Consider the following 20,583-nt stretch of genomic DNA (forward strand, 5'->3'; position numbering starts at 1 on the left):
TAGTAATCTCTGGATTACTCCTGGTGCTTCCTGCTAGTAAGAGTATGAATAGGAAAATAGGACAGATGAATAGGTGCCTGAGTTGGTACAGGAGGCAGGGATGCAGATTTTTGGACCATTAGGATCTCTTATACAAAATGGACAGTATGGCCCTGAAATAGAGGAGACCATAATGCTTGCAAGGAGATTTGCTAGTGCTTCTCGGGAATATTTAAACTAGAGTGGAAGGGTACTGGGAACCAGCTGGGAAAAATCGACTCTGAGCAACGGCTGGGAGACGTCCATGAAGGGCCACGAATAACGACGAGAATCGAGGACAAATGAAACAGTCTGAGTCCCGTAGGAACGAATGGGGCTGCCATTAACGGCGGTCAAGGCGGGACCACGTTTACCTGCACGGGTAACGAGGCCGGTCGAAGGTATGATGCTGATCTCAGCCCCAGAGTCCACGAGGAAACCAAGCCCGGAATGGCGATCCCTGACGTAGAGGCGATGTTTCAGGCCGACCGTGATAGCCTCTACTAGCGATCGGCCGAGGCATTTCCCGAAAATGAGCAGGGGACGTGGCATTAGCGGGCGTCTGCACCCCAGCGTTGGTGGTAATAACACAACTTACATTTGTGTACCTTCCAGACCATCAAACACGTAGCCAGATTGTGGAATAATGTAAGAGCAATGGGGTTAGCATGGTGGCCGTTTTCCGAGTGCTTCGAGAGGCTGGTTTAGGCACTCATTAACATCAGCCTATCAAGCAACCATGTTCGCCTACCGCCACAACAGGACCACAGCTGATGTCATCTCCCTGGCCCTACACTCAGCCCAAGAACATCTGTATTAGAGACTCCGATTCATTGTCCATAGCTCAGCTAGATTGCAGTCCTAACCTCCCATCTACTTCATTGTAGTCCTTTGAACTTTCTTTAATCGGACTTTATCAGACTTATTTATCAGATGTTATATCTTTGATAAGCGATGTAAGATTTATTCTTGTTTAAGAAGGAACTGCAGATGCTGGAAAATCGAAGGTAGACAAAAATGTTGGAGAAACTCAGCGGGTGAGGCAGCATCTATAGAGCGAAGGAAATAGGCAACGTTTCGGGTCAAGAAGAAGGGTCTTGACCCAAAACGTTGCCTATTTCCTTCGCTCCATAGATGTTGCCTCACCTGCTGAGTTTCTCCAGCATTTTTGTCTACCTCAGATTTATTCGTTACCTTTGTTTTGTGGATGGCTTGATTGTATTTATGTATAGTATTTTTTTTGACTGGATAACGTGTCAACATAAGCTTTTCTCTGTATCTCAGTACTAGTGACAATAATAATAAACTAAACTAAACTAAACCATGTTCGACCTGTCAAGATCTTCTCCATGTTATTGAGAGAAGCAAGAGAGGAGATTACAGAGGGATTTGTATCTTGTCTAGCCACCGATGCGGTGCCAGAGCACTGCAGAGTAACCAATGTTGCTCCTTTGTTTAACAGTAAGTGGAAGTAGAGATGAAATGAGACTGGTGAGCCTCACGTCAGTAGGAGGGAAGTTATTGGAGAAGATTCTTTGGGATAGGATTTATTCCGATTTGGAAGCGAATGGGTTAATTAGAGACAGTCAGCATGGTTTTGTCCATGGCAGGTCATGTCCTGTGAACGTCATTGAGTTGTTTGAGGTAATAATGAAGGTAATCGATGAGAGTAGGGCAATAGATATTGGCTTGATGAAGCTTAGCAAGTCCCTCATGGCAGGCTGATCCATAAGATTAAGGTACATGGGATCCCTAGTGACTTGGTTGTATGGATAAAGAACTATCTTACTCTTAGAGGTGAGAGGGTTGTGATGGGAGGGGGCTGGTCTGTATGATGGAAGGGGCTGGGAATTAACTGTACATTGCTTTGTAGGCCTGTCATGTTGATGACAGGAATGCGGAGAATGTTGCAATTTGTGCTCTCGTCCTATGGCAGTGCACTACGTGCATGTTGTAATTTGTGCTCTAGTCCTGTAGGGTGGGGTACTACAGGAATGCTGAGGTGTTGAGGCATTGAGGTAGAGTATTAGAAGTGTGTTGCAATGCACTACACATCCATGTGTGTATTACAGGCATATTGTCATGTGTTCCTCTCATGTTCCAAATAATTACACACATGTTACATTGTGTACTCCAATCTGTTGACTGGGTATTGCAGAGACATTGCACTGTGACCCTGCCCCGGCAAGGACATATTTCACTGTGCTCCCATCCTATGTCCAGTCTTTAGCGGGATATTGCAGTGTGCTCCAGACATGCGGCGATGCATCACAGGTGGATTACATTGTGCCCTAGACCTCCAGGTATGTTGCAGCGTTTAGCAGCTCTACAAGAAGGGCATACAGGCATCAGTGGCGTGGTGTATTCACCAGTTCAGTAACAGGGCAATAACGGGCGCATTGCAATATGTGTTGCAGTCCTGAGGAGGTGAATTACAGTGATGGTGCAAATAGTTGGGCCATTACAGGTGTATTGCATTGTGCTCTAATCCAATAACAAGGTACTGTTCTCCAGTATTGTAGCCTGTTGAAGCATGCCCTAGTATTCAGCCTTTGAGCACAGCATTGTATGCCTCACTACCAAGGATAGGTTGACTCTAGTTCTGGAGTGGAATCATCAAAGGTTGGACTGCTTCGAGCCGTGCCCCAAGACATCATTCACTCATGGGTCTTCCAGCCAACATTGAGCAAGTCCCCACTTCACCACACTGACCTGTGACAATAACCGTTCACAGTGAGACCCTGACAAACATCATCCACTTTCTATATTTCTGGAGCCACTTAATGGCAAAGGCAGATATTGATGACATTCACCATCACCCTTTCACAGCACGATCACAGCTGTTGGTCAACTGAAAGATGAATAGCTGACATAAAGCTCATGGTCTACTGAGCAGCAGTCCCACATTCATCTGTATACTTTTGAGACCTGGACTATCTGCAGTGGGCATGTTGCGGTACTTGTCTACCAAGGAATCTCGTCCAAGTCCACAGGAGGGATGCAGGTCATCAGTGTCCTCTCCCAGGCAACAACCTGGCACCGAGGCTTTGTGCAAACCAGCTCGCTAGCATGCCAACACCAAGGTCCTGAAACAGACCCTCTGTTCCAATCATGGAGAGAGATAAAGAGTTTAGGTTTAGTTTAGTTTAGAGATACAGCCTGGAAACAGGCCTTTCGGCCCACTGGGTCCACGCCGACCAGCGATCCACGCACATCAACACTATCCTACACCCACCAGGGACAATATTTTTATATTTACCAAGCCAATTAACCTACAAACCTGTAGGTCTTTGGAGTGTGGGAGGAAACCGAAGAACTTGGAGAAAACCCACGCAGATCACGGGGAGAACGTACAAACTCCGAACAGACAGCGCCCGGAGTCAGGATCGGACTCAGGTCTCCGGCGCTGCATTCGCTGTAAGGCAACAAATCTACCGCTGCGCCACCGTGACCACCCGAACAGACAAAAGCATTCGAAAATGCACTCAAAGATGTTTTGAAGGTGCAATAGTAATTTAAAAAATAAATGGTACCAGGATCTGGTAACGGGGGGGGGAAAAAAACACGGTTGGTATATCCTTTTTTGCGGAGTTTTGTGTTATAATAGAGCGATTGTTTCTCCTTTTTTTTCTTTTCTTTCTAGGGTCTATTTCCTTTCTTTACTTCCTTCTCTAACTTCTTCTCTAAGGGGCTTTCTTTTCCCAACACTTTCCTGCACCTTCACGACTCTTGCTCACTTTCCTTACTTCTTTTATTTCTACCATTTTTTTAAAGCTCGAAAAACGAAGTGGTACAACAAATGTAATAAGATATATGTGATGTGTATTACTGTAATTTACTGTACTTCTAATTAAAAATTAAAAAAATAAATTTAAAAAAAGATGTTTTGAAGAAGTGTCACACCACACTGAATCCTTGGAATCTCTATCCCAGGTCATAGGCCACAATTGGCGAGGATAGGAGATAAAACACCCTCCACAATAATTCTCAACTGTGGAATTCTCTGCCTCAGAGGGCGGTGGAGGCGGGTTCTCTGGATGCTTTCAAAAGAGAGCTAGATAGGGCTCTTAAAAATAGCGGAATCAGGGGATATGGGGAGAAGGCAGGAACGGGGTACTGATTGGGGATGATCAGCCATGATCACATTGAATGGCAGTGCTGGCTCGAAGGGCCGAATGGCCTACTCCTGCACCTGTTGCCTATTGTATTCTATTGTATTGTATTCAACATTGATGCCTTGCAAGGATGTGTTCTCAGCCCCTTACACTATGCTCCCGATACACTCACTACTGTGCTCTAACTTTATCTGTACATTTGCGGATGACACTGCTGCAGCGGGCCAGATCATGAACAATGATGAGACAGATTACAAGAAGGAGATGGAGAGCTTGGTAACATGGTGTAAAGACAACAACCTCTCCCTCAACATCAGCAAGATAAAGAAGATAGTTATTGACTTTGGGAAGCAAGGTGGTGTAGGCGCCCCAGTCAAAATCAATGCTGGTGAATTGGAGATGGTCGAGGTTTCAAGATCCTAAGCATAAATGTTACCAACAATTTGTCCTGGACTGACATTGAAGCTACGGCAAGAAAACGCACCAATGCCCCTATTTCCTCAGATGCAGAAAATTCTGCATGTCTCCAACAACTCCTATTGATTCTGCAGATGCACCATAGAACTCATGTTATCAGGATGCATCACAGCTTAGTTTGGCAACAGTTCTGCCCAAGACGGCAAGCTATTGCAGTGAGTTCTAGCCCAGTCAATCACACCGACCAGCTCCTCACCATCAACTTCATCTACAATCCACCATGCCTTGGGAAATCAGGCAAACTAATCAAGGACCATTTTCACCTGGTCATTCTCTCTTCTATCCTCTCCATCTTATATCTCCTATATCCAGAAGATATTCAAGCTTGAAAGCACATAGATTCAGCAACTATTTGTCCTGCCCTTTTCTTGCCTCCAGTTTATTTCTTCTTCCCCTCCCCACCCCCCCACCTATCCTTTCAGTCTGAAGAAGGGTTCCAGCCTGAAACGCCATCTATCCTTCAGAGACACTGCCTGACCGGCTGGGTTACTCCAGCAATTTGTGTCTATCTTCAGTATAAACCAACATCAGCATTTTCTTCCCACCCATTCTTCACAATTATTATCAGTCCACTGAATGATACTCCGATAAACTGGGGCGTAGTCCCAAGCTTCCAACCTACCTCATTACAAACCATTTGTTTAAACTTTCTCTGTAACCTGATGATCATACTTGTCAGGCTTGATGGTCTTGTGTCATTCAACGGGATAGCACAAGCAAAGCTTGGCACTTTATCTTGGTTCATTGCCTCTAATAAACCAATATCAATACCCAGTGTTTAGTTTGTGGACTAAATGTGTTGGTAGACATCTATATAATGAAAAGTCTTATCTTGACCACTTCCTGCCTGCGCTGTATATTGATTTTAGAAAAAAACGCTACCATATATCGCTATGATTTTTGGCCATCTTACTTCAAGTCCTCCTCTGCTGAGCAGGCCCCGAGGATTTTTTCCATTGATGAAAAATAAAAAAGTTATGAGTGTTTAAAAAACCTTGAGATCCTCTCGCCTGTCAATCACCGCAATAAAGGTAACGCCCCTTCTGGGGGGGGGGCAGGACTATAAAACCCCGGATGCCTGGATGTGACTCAGTCACTCTGCAAGATTGCGAGGGAGAGGCCCTGACTCTCATTCTAAGCTGTGAATCAACTGAACTGTGAGTCTGCAATGTACTTGCAATAAATGATTTGTTAGCCCTTAATTACAATGCCATGAGTTGTTTGGCTTGCTGCCCTGCCTATGCTTGAAACTGCAATGCTTTATTAGGTCCGCCTGTGTTTGGAAGGAATAAATGCTTTATTAGGTCCGACTGTGTTTGGTTCAAAAGTCCCACTCATTTCGTGACTTCCGCTTAGTGGACAGGTCGCGCTGATTGCGTAATTTCCGGTAAGTGCAGAGGTCACGCTGATTGCGGAAGTGCCGCTGACTGCAGAAGCCCCAAAGTAGAGAGGCCGTGTGAGTATTCAAGAAAGTTTACTGCCATATATATGGTGTGTGAGTCAGTGATTGTGTGTGAGTGTATGTGTTTGAGTGTGTGTGTGTATGTTTGAGTGTATGTGTTTGAGTGTATGTGTGTTTGTGTGTATGTGTGAGTGGGAGTGTGTGAGTGAGTGTGTGAGTGGTCACAGTGGCTGAGCTACCAGCCCAAGAATCCATTCGGCCCACAATGTCCATACTAGCCCTCTGGAAACCAGTCCCTTCAGCCCACACCATGCTAGCGCTCCAGAAAGTCCCCCCCACTCCCACTGGCCAGCAATATTGGAATTGGTGGAGAGGTGGAATATTGTGTTGGGGGACCAGCCCTCCCGTGTGAAGCTGGGACCCAACGGGTCCCACTTAGTCTAGTATCAATTAAAAATTTGATGGTGACCAATTCATTTCTAATTTCATAAACGAATAATTAGAATGTATGAAAACAAATTAAAATTCAAAAAATGTGAAAATCTGTGAAAATCTAGTGTATTGCTAATACCACTGCCAAATGGAGAAGGGGCATTTGGGTGGGATTGAGGATCTGGAATCCATTTGATATACACAGCGAACCTGTGGAGGCGAGCACTGACACTCAAACTCGCCCACCTCCTGACCCAGTGACTCTCACATTGGCTTCACCAGCCTTCTCAAAATCCATAAAATCAGAATGGAAGCAAGTGATCGTCCATCCCGAGGGACTACCTAAGAAGGGCGATCACGGCTCTTACAGTTGGGTATTACAGGCATACTGCACTGTGTGATCAACTCGTGTGGAAGGGCATTCCTGACGTGTGTGGCAGGCCATGACAGCCCCGTTGCAATGCGCTGCAGTCCTATGGTGAGGCATTGCAGGCATGATCCTGTGTGTGCGCCTGACTTATGCATTGCAGGCGTGTTACAATGGCGGCGACTTCTTCTCCGCATGGGCATTAAAGACAAGTTGCAGTGTGCTCCGCTGGTGTGCCGGGGCTCTCTGGGCACGGGGTCGTTTTTGCTGAATCGGTGGCATGTTATAGTGGGGCGTGCGCTGGCTCCAGCGCTAGCTGGGAGTGGGACATGGGTGTACACGGACACGGCAGGCGTGTTGCAGTGGCGCTCGGGCTGCAGTGCGGGCTGGCGCCGCTGGCGGCGGTGGCGGGCCGTGCTGACGTCAGGCGCTGCTCTGCCCCGGTCGCTCCTCTGTCGGTGCCGCTCTATCCGCCATGGCCCGCACCGAACAGGTCCTCGTACTCGAGCCGCCCAATGAGCTCAAATTCAAAGGTAAGCGGCGGGACAGCGGTTCCGGGGGCGACCTTCTGTAACGGCCGGGCCGCTCCTTGTCGGTTCCCGACGCCCTTCACAGTTGAGCTCTGCGGGGAGGGCGGCTAGGCCGCAGCCTCGGGTGTCGCGGTGGCCGCTGCGCTGCTGCCTCCGCCTTTGGCGGCATCGTCCTGGCTTGACCCGTGCTCCGAGGACATCGGCTCGCCCTGTCCCCTGGTGCCCGGGCTCTGCCCGTTGCTTGACCAGCGGGTCGACAAACGCTTCTCTCCATCCATCCATCCATCCATCCCTCCACCGGTGTTTCTTCCAGCAGTGGCCGGCACATCCCCCATCTTTATGGCGAGTGAACCCTTCTCCGGCCGCTTCCTGACCACCCTGTCCTGCTGGCTCTTCTTGCCGAATGCTTGCAGGACCCGGAGCCACCTCCTGGACCAGCAGCTTTCCCTCCTCTCCAGCTAAGACTCCTTCTCCCTCCGCAACAGCTGACACCACAGGGTGAATCCAGTCGTCGACCCACATCCCCCAAAATTTGCCCTTCTCATTCTGGAATTACTAATTCCCCTCTTCCCAAAATACTAGGATATGAGCCAAAATACTAGGATATTAGTCATCTCAGTTAACAATCATTCTCCTCCCGCCCTCTTTCCTAGGGACATTCTATCCTGTTCCCCCACCTTTTCTAGCTCCTCTAACTAACTGGGACCTCTTCTTTCCTGCCACCTCCCCACCCCCGCCCATGCCATGCTTCTAACCTCAGCCCCTGATACGTCCCACTCCCCCCGTGCCCTTCTCTTCATCTGACCTGTAGTTTCCTACACACAATCCTGTCGATATTCTTTATACTCTTATATATGTCTAGCATATCCCCGCATAACCACCTCCGCTTCAGCGAGAAAATATGTAGCTTTTCCAGTTTCTCCTTATAATTAAACTGCTCCATTCCAGGTAACATCCCAGGCAGATTCTCATCTGCATCCTCTGTGACATTACTCCCTTTCTATAACTTGGTGACCAGACCTGCACACAGCTGAGGTCTAATCTGACCAAGGTTTTATAACGTTGGAGCAGTGCCTTCCTACTTCAGTATTTAGTGCTCTGACTAATGAAGACCAGTGTTCCTAACTATCTGCATTGTCACTTTGAGGGAACTATGGACTTGTATTGCGAGGTCTGTTTCCTCAACATTTCCCAAGACCCTACCAATATTGGCCAAAGGGACCTAGGTGTCTTTGTACACATTTTACTGAAAGCCAACATTTAGCAAATGGAAAAGCTAGTGGCATGTTGGTGTTTATTACAAAAAAGTAATGCTCAAGGTATTTCATGCATAAATTAAAAACAAGAAAGTAACTAGGAAGAGGATAGTGTTAAAGAGGGAACTGCAGATGCTGGAGAAGGGTTTCGGCCCGAAACGTTGCCTATTTCCTTCGCTCCATAGATGCTGCTGCACCCGCTGAGTTTCTCCAGCTTTTCTGTGTAACCTAGGAAGAGGATAGGACCACTCAAGGATACAGGAGGAAATTGAAGTTAGTGGGTGCAGGCGAGGTATTAAAGGATTACGTGCATTGGTATTCACTAAGGAGAAGGAAATGGAGGCTAGTGAGATCGATGTAGGGTGTAACATACAAGGACATTTTGAGATCAAGAAGAATGCCATGTTGGGTCTCTTGAACAGTATTAACAGCATTAGATGAGTGAAACTGTCGTATATGCTACCAATGCCATCACCTGCAGCGCGTTCCAGGCACCCACCACTCCACGTATACAAAAAAAACCAGCCTTGCACGTCTCCATTAAACATTGCACTTCTCATCTTAAAGCTACGCCCTCTAGTCCAAAACATTTCCACCATGGGGGGGAAAAAGGTTCTGACTGTCTACCCTATCGATTCGGCTTATAATTTTGTTGTGCACTCATGGATAACTTTGCATTTACATTACAATGCATCTGCCAAGCTCTGGCCCACTCACTTGAGTTTATCCATAATCCCCTTGAAGTCTCTTTACATCCGCCTTCCTTTTCAAAATCCAGTCATTTTGTAACATTAGTAAAATTAGAAATACATTTTATTTCCCCTTCAGCCTAATCTGTAACATATCAAAGACTGTGAAAAATTGGAGTCCAAGCACCAATCACAGTGGCACTACACATCACAGCTCACCAAACCGAGAAGGGTTATTTTACATTCCCTCTTTACTTCCTGTCCGAAAACCAATTCTCCAACAATATTAACTCCACCCTGTGTTCTCTAACATTATTAACTGATTGTAAGTGACATTATCAAAGCCTTATGGAAAAACTCAAATAACCACACCCACTGACCTTCCTTATTTTTTCTGGAGTGACATCCCCAGAGATCCCCAATAGATAAGTCAAACATGATTTTCCTTTCGCAAATACGAGCTGACACTGCTCAATTCTATTATTCTAATCAAGATGCTCTGATTACATCCTTCAATATTGATTCTAAAATTTTCCCCTCTTAACTGCATGAGGTAAACAGATCTGTAGTTCATAATTTTCTCTTTTCCTTTCTTAAATAGCGGAATCACATTTGTAACAATCAACAGTTTCTGGCAGTTATACTAAAAATAACCAAGCTCTTGAGAAGAATTATAACATGAATGGAGAGGCTCGCAATGCAAAGGGGATGGTGATGGGATAACACAAAAATAAGCCAGAGGGGGAAAATAAATCTCCACACAGAAATAGCGAGATTAATGGACTAAAAAACTCTAAAATATGCATTGTAAATGTCCTGTTATTTTCAGGTGCTCATTCTGATACAAACACTTTTCAATAATAGCGGAAGCAAGCATCCACTGTATAGCATCACATTCCATGTCATGAGACACTGGGTCAAAATATGCACCAGCCAGAGGGATACTAAACACTGCAGAGAAGGTTGCTCTACATTAGTACTCACCTGTTCTAAGCAAGTTGCTGTCAGTCCGGACAGACACTAGAATGCAGTACAACATACAAGGAGGAAAAAAAAATCAGCTCATCATCTTGCATTCCACTAATGGAACATGGATGGGAACAGGCTGTTTTTCATATTAAAATGAAGATCAGGCCTTTTTGTTGTTTTACTTCTATTGGATGCTGTGCACAACATTTAATACTATGGCTCTTCCCAAGATTTTGCCATTAAAGCCGCAGAAATCCAATGAGGAATATAGAAGAAACTATGTTACCAAAACAATGGTGAAAATGTGACGCTTGCTGCCACAAAGTGAAGCGCAAGAAGATTAGTACAGATGCATTTAAAGGGAAGGATGCAAGTGAGGGAGAAGGGAACAACACTAATAAGGTCAATATGGCAAAAGCTCAGTTTTGCAAGTGGACACCAGCTGGTAGCAGTAGCTTTAGAAAATATATCACCTTCAAATAAAACTGCACAAATTGACTGAAAATGAGGTTAACTAGAACACACCAATTTACCCTCAATATTCCAACTTCAGCGTTTTACGTCTAAAAGGCACCCTTTTTAAATTGCTTTTTCTTACAAATGCTGGAACTTTTCAATAAAAATTAGGAATAAAATCACGTTAGTGTGTGCCTGTTTAAGATCAAAGTGGACATGTCTCAAGAAACAAACTGCAGTAATAACCAGAATATTTAACTGTTCATTAAAAATATCTATTTCTATAGGTAAGTAGTGATTGAGTCAGATGCTACAGCTTCATTCTAAATCACTGGCCACTTGGAAGAGTTGCAACAGTTTGGTACCACCTTTGTCAGCTGACATTTCCTTTGCTGAACCTTGTCGCCCACAACAGTGTATGCAGTGATTGCATTTCAATACAATGCTAACATGATGCATAAACACTGATTACCGATTCAACTTCTCAGTAGAAAGACCAAACTAGCAATACGAACTGCTCGTTGTACCAAATAAAGAGCGACTGAAAATTACTACTTAAAATGGCCTGGATCACGACAATTTCACCCATGTCAAACTTTGCTTTCTTACATTCCAATGTAAGCAGATAGATGCAGCTTAAAGTATTCCCATGCAGGCTCCCTCTCTGGGTCTCAAGCAATCATTCAAGCGCCCTTCCTTCATTTAACCTTGATGAATCTGTACAATATTTTGAAATTGTCATGACACACGACAATTACCGAAGGTGAACAATCTCACATCCTTACGCTGTGTGGCATTGACAAGACATCAACCTTTAGGAATAGTTCTTGGGATTACTTGATCAGAGTGGGCTCCAAATCAGTGACAATGAACAGTGTTGCGAGAATATTCCTGTAAATTATACGGAGGATTAGGGAAACGGTCAAGTTGAGTTGAAAAGAATTGTTTAATATATGTTTTAATAGATTTTAACCTTTGGTAATTTCAGAACAGATCAAATTTCCCACTTTCCACAGAAATTTGTAAAGAGTAACTTGCAACTGTTTGAAATTAAGGTAATCACATCAATGAGATGGTTTTTACATATGTACATGTTTATGCTGGGGAAGGAAGGATGTGGATCATGTGTAGGCAAAGGAGATTAGTTTCATTTGCTATCATGTTCGTCATGGACCTTGTGGAGTGAAACATAGAAACATAGAAAATAGGTGCAGGAGTAGGCCATTCGGCCCTTCGAGCCTGCACCACCATTAAATATGATCATGGCTGATCATCTAACTCGGTATCCTGTTCCTGCCTTCTCTCCATACCCCCTGATCCCTTTAGCCACAAGGGCCACATCTAACTCCCTCTTAAATATAGCCAATGAACTGGCCTCAACTACCTTCTGCGGCAGAGAATTCCAGAGATTCACCACTCTCTGTGTGAAAAAAGTTTTGAAGGGCCTGTTCCTGTGCTTCACTGTTAAATATTTATTTCAGCTGAATATATTTTAAATAATGAGACTAAATATGTATATTTATAGAATCTTACGGCATGAAAACAGACCGTTTGTATATTAGTAAACCACACACGCCAACCACACTAGTGGGCACCATTCCCTATTAATCCCATCCCCCTGCACTTGGTCCATAGCTTTCTATGATTAGGCAATTGAAGTGGTCATCCAGACACTACGTAAAAGCTGTCACTGACCCATCTCTGGACTCCAACACGCTCAGACATTGTGTTCCAGTTACTTGCCACTCTCTGGGTGAAGTAAGATCCCCTCTGAATCTTTTTTTCCCCATGCCCTAAACTAACTTTACGTACATCTGACATGTAGTTTCCTACACACAATCCCATCGATATTCTTTATACTCTTATATATGTCTATCATATCCCCACATAACCACCTATGTGGTTTGTAGCTTTGTAGCTTTTCCAGTTTCTCCTTATAATTAAACTGCTCCATTCCAGGTAACATCCCAGGCAGATTCTCATCTGCATCCTCTGTGACATTACTCCCTTTCTATAACTTGGTGACCAGACCTGCACACAGCTGAGGTCTAATCTGACCAAGGTTTTATAACGTTGGAGCAGTGCCTTCCTACTTCAGTATTCAGTGTTCTGACTAATGAAGATCAGTGTTCCTAACTATCTGCATTGTCACTTTGAGGGAACTATGGACTTGTATTGCGAGGTCTGTCTCCTCAACATTTCCCAAGACCCTACCAATATTGGCCAAAGGGACCTAGGTGTCTATGTACACATTTTACTGAAAGCCAACATTTAGCGAAAGGATTATGTGCATTGGTATTCACTAAGGAGAAGGAAATGGAGGCTAGTGAGATCGATGTAGGGTGTACTAACATACAAGGACATTTTAAGATCAAGAAGAATGCCATGTTGGGTCTCTTGAACAGTATTAACAGCATTAGATGAGTCTCCAGGATCTATTCCACATTATTGAGAGAGGCAAGAGAGGAGATTGCATTGTCCTTGATGAAGATCTTTGCATCCTCTCTGCTACACGTATGGTCCCAGAAGACTGGGAGGGTAGCTCGTGTTATTCCTTTTCTTAAGGGAAATGGGGGTAGTCCAGGAAATGAACCGCTGACGAGCCTCGCGTTAGGGGTGAGGAAGCTATTGGAGAGCATTTTGAGGGATAGGCTTTACTTGTATTTGAAAGAGAATGGTCTAATTGGGAACATTCAGCTTGCCTTTCTCTTGGCAGGTCATGTGTTGCTGAGTTGATTGAGATTTTTCGGAGGTGATGAAAGATCAATTGATGGTAGAGCCGTGGGTGTTATTTACATGGATCTTAGTGAGGTATTTGACAAGGCACCTCACGGCAGGCCGATTCAGAAATTAAGATGTATGGGATCCATGGTGACTTGGTCACTTGGAATCAGAACTGCCTAACCCATTAAAACGCAGAGAGTAGTGGTGTCATTCTGGCTAGAGGTTGGTCAAAAATGTAGATGAGATGGTTAGTAAGTTTGCGGAAGACACAAAAATTGGTGGTTGCAGACAGTTAGGAAGGCTGTCAATGGATATAGCACGACACAGATCAGTTAAGGGGCTGTCCCACTTGGGCGACCTAATCCGCGAGTTTGCCCTCGACTCATTCTCGCAGCATGGTCGACACGAGGTTGTAGGAGGTCTTTGTAACTCTCCTTCATGCTCGAGAGTAATCCCTGGGTATTCGAGGCCTCAGCTAGGTCGCGGCGTATTTTTCAATGTTGAAAAATGCCCACGAGTAAAAAAAGGTCGCCATGGAAAAAAATCGATACTTTTTTTCCTCGTAGGTTTAGTCGTAGTAGGTCGGCATGTTAGTCGTAGGTAATCGAGGGTAGTCGAAGGTAGTCGTAGATAGTCTTCATCAGAGTTGAAAGGAGGTCGAAGGAGGTCATCTTCACTCTCCACAATTTTCCCGTAGCTAGTCGTAGGTAGTCGAAGCTAATCTTCAACATAGTTGAAGGAGGTCTTCTACATAGTCGAAGGAGGTCTTCAACGTGACATTTTTTCTAACTCCTGAACTCTTCTAAACTCACCAATTAGGTCACCCAAGTGGGACAGCCCCTTTAGAGATATGGGTGAAAATGCGGCAGATGGAGTTTAATCCAGGCATCTGTGAAGTATTGCAATTTGGAATGTGAAATCTAAGGGGAAAGTATACAGTTAATGGCAGGACGCTGTTATAATGGAACAGGTTAAAGGATCTGACTAGTAGAACAGAAAAAGACTTGTTCGTTTAGTTGCAAATCCGTTTTATTGGCAAGAGAGGACAAAAACAATACTTGCCGCGGTATGCGTGGAGTCCAGTTTTACACCAGTACACTCTCTCTGTCTGCCTCGATCCGCGGCGCTGATCGCGACTCAGCCCATCAGTGAACCCTTCTCGTACATGAACACAACAGATTTATTAGTTAAGAAGGAACTGCAGATGCTGGAAAATCGAAGCTAGACAAAAATGCTGGAGAAACTCAGCGGGTGAGGCAGCATCTATGGAGCGAAGGAAATAGGCAACGTTTTGGGTCGAGACCCTTCTTCAGACTGATGTGAGGGTGGGGGGGCGGGAAGAAGAAAGGAAGAGGCGGAGACAGTGTGCTGAGGGAGAGCTGAGGTGGGGAGAAAGTAGGGACTACCTGAAATTAGAGAAGTCAATGTTCATACCGCTAGGGTGCAAACTGCCCAAGTGCTGCTCCACCAATTTACGGTGGTCCTCACTCTGGCCATGGAGGAGGCCCAGGACAGAAAGGTCGGTTTCGGAATGGGAGGGGGAGTTAAAGTGCTGAGCCACCGGGAGATCAGGTTGGTTATTGCGAACCGAGCGGAGGTGTTGGGCGAAGCGATCGCCAAGCTTACACTTGGTCTCACCGATGTAGAGCAGCTGACATCTAGAGCAACGGATGCAATAGATGAGGTTGGAGGAGGTGCAGGTGAACATCTGCCACACCTGGAAAGACTACTTGGGTCCTTGAATGGAGTCAAGGGGGGAGGTAAAACGACAAGTGTAGCATTTATTGCAGTTGCAAGGGAAAGTGCCCGGAGAGGGGGTGGTTCGGGTGGGAAGGGACGAATTCTCAAGGGAGTTGCAGAGGGAGCGGTCTCTGCGGAAAGCAGACAGGGGAGGAGATGGGAAGATGTTTCAAGTGGTGGGATCACGTTGGAGGTGGCGAAAATGTCGGAGGATTATTTGTTGTATGTGACAGCTGGTAGGGCGGAAGGTGAGGACAAGGGGAACTCTGCCCTTGTTACGAGTGGGGGGGGGATGGGGAATGAGAGCGGAGTCACGGGGGTATAGAAGAGAGAGCCTGGTGAGAGCCTCATCTATAGTAGAAGAGGGGAACCCCGTTCCCTGAAGAATTAGGACATCTCCGATGCCCTAGTGTGGAACACTCTCATTCTGGGTGCAGAAGCAGCGCAGATGGAGGAATTGGGAGTAGGGGATGGAGTCCTTACAGGAATTGGTGGTCACGGTGGTGCAGCGGTACGGAGTTTGTATGTTCTCTCTGTGACCTGCGTGCTGCAGCACTATGGGGGTATTAAATATAGCGCTATCGGCCACAGCGCTATGTGCTTTAAACGTAGTGCTAAAGCCACAGTGCTATGGGTCACAGACTGTTCGGGAAAATTCTCGTATCAGACACTGAATAGTTTTGATGTATGGAGGGATCTTGAAATCCATAACTCCCTGAAAGTAGCAACTCAAGTAGACAGCGATAATGTAGGCTTGTGGTATATTTGTCTTGAGTGTAAGTCGGGAACCTATTTTGCAGCTTTATGAAACTTTTGTCAGGCCACATTTGGAGTATTGTGTGCAGCTCTGGTCGTCTCATTACACACAGGATGTTCAGGATGTGAAAATGATGCAGAAGAGGTTTACCAGGATGCAATAGAGGATATTAGCTAAAAGGAGAAGTTGTACAAACCTGGATTGTTTTCTTTGGAGCGTCAGAGGCTGTGGGAAAGTCTTGATAGACATTTATAAAATTGTGAAGGGCATGGATATGGTAGACAGTCAAACAAAATTTCCCACAGGAAGGAAATGTCAAATACAACAAGAGGATATAGCCTTAAGATGCGAGGGGGGGGTTGTTTAGAGGTTGTGCAATAGTGTTTTATTTTACATGGAGAGCAGTAGGTGTCCTGAACACACTACTAGGCTGATGGTGGAACCAGACACGATGGTGGTGTTTAAGAGGCTTTTAGATGAATATACAGTGAATGGAGGGGGTCTGGATCATGTGCATGTCGAAGAGATTTATTTAATTTGGCATCATGTTTAGCACTGACATTGTGGGCTGAAGGGCCTGTTCCTGTACTATACCGTTCTATCGTCAATTGGAGTAAAGATGTCACTGCAATTAAACAGGGCATTGGTGAAACTGCACCTGGAGTTACTACGTAGTTTTGTCTCCTTGCCTGGAAAAGAATATACTTCCCACGAAGGGAATGCAGTGAAGATTCATGAGATTGTTTCCAGGCAAGGTGATTTTTTTGTTGTTGTATGAGTGATTGAGTAGACTAGGCCTGTATTCTAGAGTTTTGAAGAATATGCTAAGTTTTCATTGAAACTTTAAAAATTCTTGAAGGACTTGATAGGTTTGATGCATCAGAATGTTTCCTCTGGCCATGGAGCCTAGAATAAGAGGACGGCCATTTAACATGAGAAATTGCTTCATGCAGACTCTGGTGGTGACTCTGCAATGTGTTCATTCAAAACTGGTATCAGTAAATTTCTGCATAATATGGGAAACGAGGGATATGGGGTAGCACAAGAAAATGGTGTTGAGGTGAAACATCAGTTGTGATCTTGAATGGCAGAGTAAGTTTCAAGGGTCAAAGGGAATTTCCTTTTTGAGTTCACAGACGTTCTGTGTTAATTTCGGTCCGTCCGGTTGGTTATTTGTTCTGTGTTTTAATGACGAAGGAAGTTTAGGAGGATATAAAGCACAGGAACCACACTGTTGAGGAAATTATAACATTTATGAAAGTGCTGAAATAGTTCTAGGTGTTGCATAGTTATAATTTGCTACAAAAAAAAGAAGAAACTTGCATATATTTGAGTATTTCAGGAATTTATACAACGTTACATTGTGTCCTACTAGTTTATTTTAACATGCCAAAATTCAAATTATCAATGGGTTACATATTAAGATCAAAAGATCTTTCAATTTCAAGACCCTTTAACTTCTATTTTTATTGCATCATTCAATCAAGTATTAATGTTGCTTTATTTTAGTGCCTCTGTGAAGTGAATGATTTAAAAAATATTTGGTTTTCCTCATTACAATGTTACTGTTCATCTCTCCTTTGAGTTCATATTATTTGCTAGTTTCCAAATTCCTCATTATGTGGTTCCAAGCAAGAGTAAGAACCAATGATCTCTCTTCGTCCTCCAATATCGAAAGCTGCAGGCTTTTAGTTCAATATATCTTTCATGGAAGATGGAGACTGAGGAGCCATGTACATCTGTGTGAAGTCCTATCTGTGTATTCAATGGGGAAATGGAGATGTCAATGTTACAGACCCCTTTGAGCTCTCTCTAAATGTTACCTATCCATCAAGAGGCTCTTCAGTGTTTGGATCACTGAATTCGTACTTCTCAAATCTGTACAATGGATTCTTCCAATCCTATGTTCCCAACAGAGTTAGAATCTTAAGTGTCTGATCTATTCGGCTTAGTTTAGGATCCAAGCTCTTGGGGTTGTGACTAATTATCTAATCCATGTCCTCACCCTGTTTCTCTATTGCAATTTTAGAAGAATGAATTCAACACGGGCTGCAATGGTACTTTGATCAGCACACAGCATGTGTTTCCAGGAATGAGTGTGCTGTTGGAATAATGGTCATTATAGCATTTTAGATGCAGAACAGCATTACCGTACTGGGAGCCTGGTGCAACCTATTTTAGTTTTAGAGATACAGCTCAGAAGCAGGTCCTTCAGCCCACTGAGTCCACGCTGACCAGCAATCCCTGCACACTTACACTATCCTACACACGCTAGGGACAATTTACAATTATATCAAGCCAATTTACGTACAAACCTATACGTCTTTGGAGTGTGGGAGGAAACCAGAGATTCCAGAGAAACCCCATGCAGGTCACGGGGAGAACGTACAAACTCTGTACAGGCAGCACCCGTAATCAGGATTGAACCTGGGTCTCTGTCGCTGAAAGGCAGTGACTCTACCCCAGCGCCACCATGCCGCAAAACTCTCCTCCTAATTTTTGTTTGCTGCTATGCTGCAAACCTTGCATGAATCCAGCAAGGAATTACCATGTGGTTTGGTGGGGAGAGGCTGCCTTTGAGGATATGTGTTAGGTGGGACAACAGTGCAGCTGGTCAGCAATGAGATCTGAGACTCAAAGTTGTACCCTGGCCAGCATGGTGCCTGCAGGGCATTGCTGGGGATTGGCAGCATCTGTGGCAGATCACACGGATCCTAGACTCTCATCACCTGGATATGCTGAAAGCTGCTGTGTCCCTCTGTCTATACTTGACTGCACAGCCCTCCCCAGCCTGCAGTTTCCTTCAAATTAGTAAGCGTGTTGGGAGCCAGGTAGGAAGAGCTGTGCATCCATTTATAGGGAGGTATAGCTACTCTCATTGCATAAAACAAGAGGTGATGGAGTAGATTCTGCCAGTCCCCAACACTTACTAGGTGGGGTACATAGCCTGAACTCCATGTCTCGGCTCTGAATGGCTACACTGTTCACACCAGTCCACCAAACACTAGTCCCCACAGGCATTCTTTCCACACTGACCTCGGAGGTTGTTAATGACCCATCAACACCCAGGTTTCTGTGTGCTGTTAGGGCAGAGATCTGCATCCGGTTCATGACATTGAATATACAGCTTGAACCTATGATTTTTTTTAAAGTACAGGAGGTGCAAATCGGTGAGTTTTGGACCTGAGAACCAAGAGCAGTATAATGAATCAACACATTAGAGAGCTCATGCTAATTTGGGTACCGGTGTATTTTCTCATAAACATACTCTGTTAACTCCAGGGGAGCATCTTGCACCAGACAGCCTATTTGTTTTCTGACGTACAGATGTGTGTAATAGTATTGTGGATTTTGATAATGTCACATGCATAAGAGCAAAATTAATGCACTTAATGAGTAAATGAATTAGACCCAAAACCTCTTGATAGAATCGAGCAAACATTTAGTGTGCCGCAGAACACACCACCACTGTATGTTTAGCAACAGTAGGTTTTATTATTTAATTTGTTTCATTAGATATAATGTTGAAAACTCACAGATCCCTTTTCAATATGTACTTCAGTACAAATTTCTTTTTGAACTTGATAAATGTTAGGCTGTGCAGTAGAGGAAAAGAATGACCAAATTCTCCTTTGAGCAGCTGAGCTGCTATGCCCCTCCATGTAAATTTTCAGTTTTGGGCTGACAGAGTGAAACTCCTTGTATTTTGTACCACAATATAACACCTCTGCTAGCTTAAGCCTCTCAAACTACAGTATTTTTGTTATTTTCCACTGGTATTCTTGAGACCAAATTAATGCTGGCTACCATCCTGGCCTATGCTCAGTTGGTTATGGACTGCTTTACCTGGACTCTAAAGCTCATTGACATTCATTAGCCTGGCTTGGATCATAACCCCGTTTGAAAATGCTGTGCTTCACCTGGTTCCTCTGAATTTGAAAAAAAACAATAACATTCTACTTAATACAAAAATGTTTATGGCAAAAGATGATCTCAAATGTTAGCGCCCATGTATTTGTGTCAGAAAGTTATAATTCAAGATCTACTCCAAAACGTTTAACTACATGATCAAGGCGGTGCACTGGTGTTTTGCCAGAGAGGTTGTGTGTTGAAATTGAAATAGAGTAACCAGCTGATGGTCCACCTGTCAGGTGAACGATAGCTTAAAAAATGAGAAAATATAATTCAATTGTATGGGATATCAGTTCAAATTTTGTTTTAATTAGATTTGTGAGTGAGGTCCCAACTTTTCTAAAATTTGTTCCCCACGTAATCAATGGTGCAGGCCTGCCGCTCATTCTTGATCTGGCCTGTAGACCAAAACAAGAAGTATTGCATTGATCCACTTGGAGACTATACTACAAAAAAATATACATTTAAAAGTAAAATTATGCTAATTTTCCTTTTTCTTAATTGAGTATTTATTCCACTAACGAATTTGATGAAGCAAATTTGTTATGGTATCAGAATGTTAGACCGCTAGAACTACCTTCAGTTCCAGCAGTATTTTAGGAAGGATATTTTCTTTTATTTTGAAGTGTACAATTACTCAAATGATATCATGGGTTATTGAAGGAAGTTGTTTTTAGTTGCACTGCTTGAGATCAGTAAAATCTTTTGAACTTAACAGAGCAAAATAAGATTTTACATC

At 44.2% G+C, this 20,583-nt stretch overlaps 1 protein-coding gene across 1 annotated transcript in view; it reads left to right on the forward strand.

Annotated features, from left to right (window-relative positions):
* Positions 1-7,191: 7,191 nt before the first annotated feature.
* The window catches only part of vapb (VAMP (vesicle-associated membrane protein)-associated protein B and C), an 83,919-nt gene continuing 70,527 nt past the window's right edge, over positions 7,192-20,583 (forward strand). The window contains exon 1 of the mRNA XM_055652030.1: positions 7,192-7,344. Coding sequence (XP_055508005.1) covers positions 7,287-7,344 — 58 coding nt within the window. The 5' untranslated portion in view covers positions 7,192-7,286. The remainder of the gene's footprint in view (positions 7,345-20,583) is intronic.

This window comes from Leucoraja erinacea, chromosome 21 (genome assembly GCF_028641065.1).
Source record: "Leucoraja erinacea ecotype New England chromosome 21, Leri_hhj_1, whole genome shotgun sequence".
In the NCBI taxonomy this organism is placed as follows: domain Eukaryota; kingdom Metazoa; phylum Chordata; class Chondrichthyes; order Rajiformes; family Rajidae; genus Leucoraja; species Leucoraja erinaceus.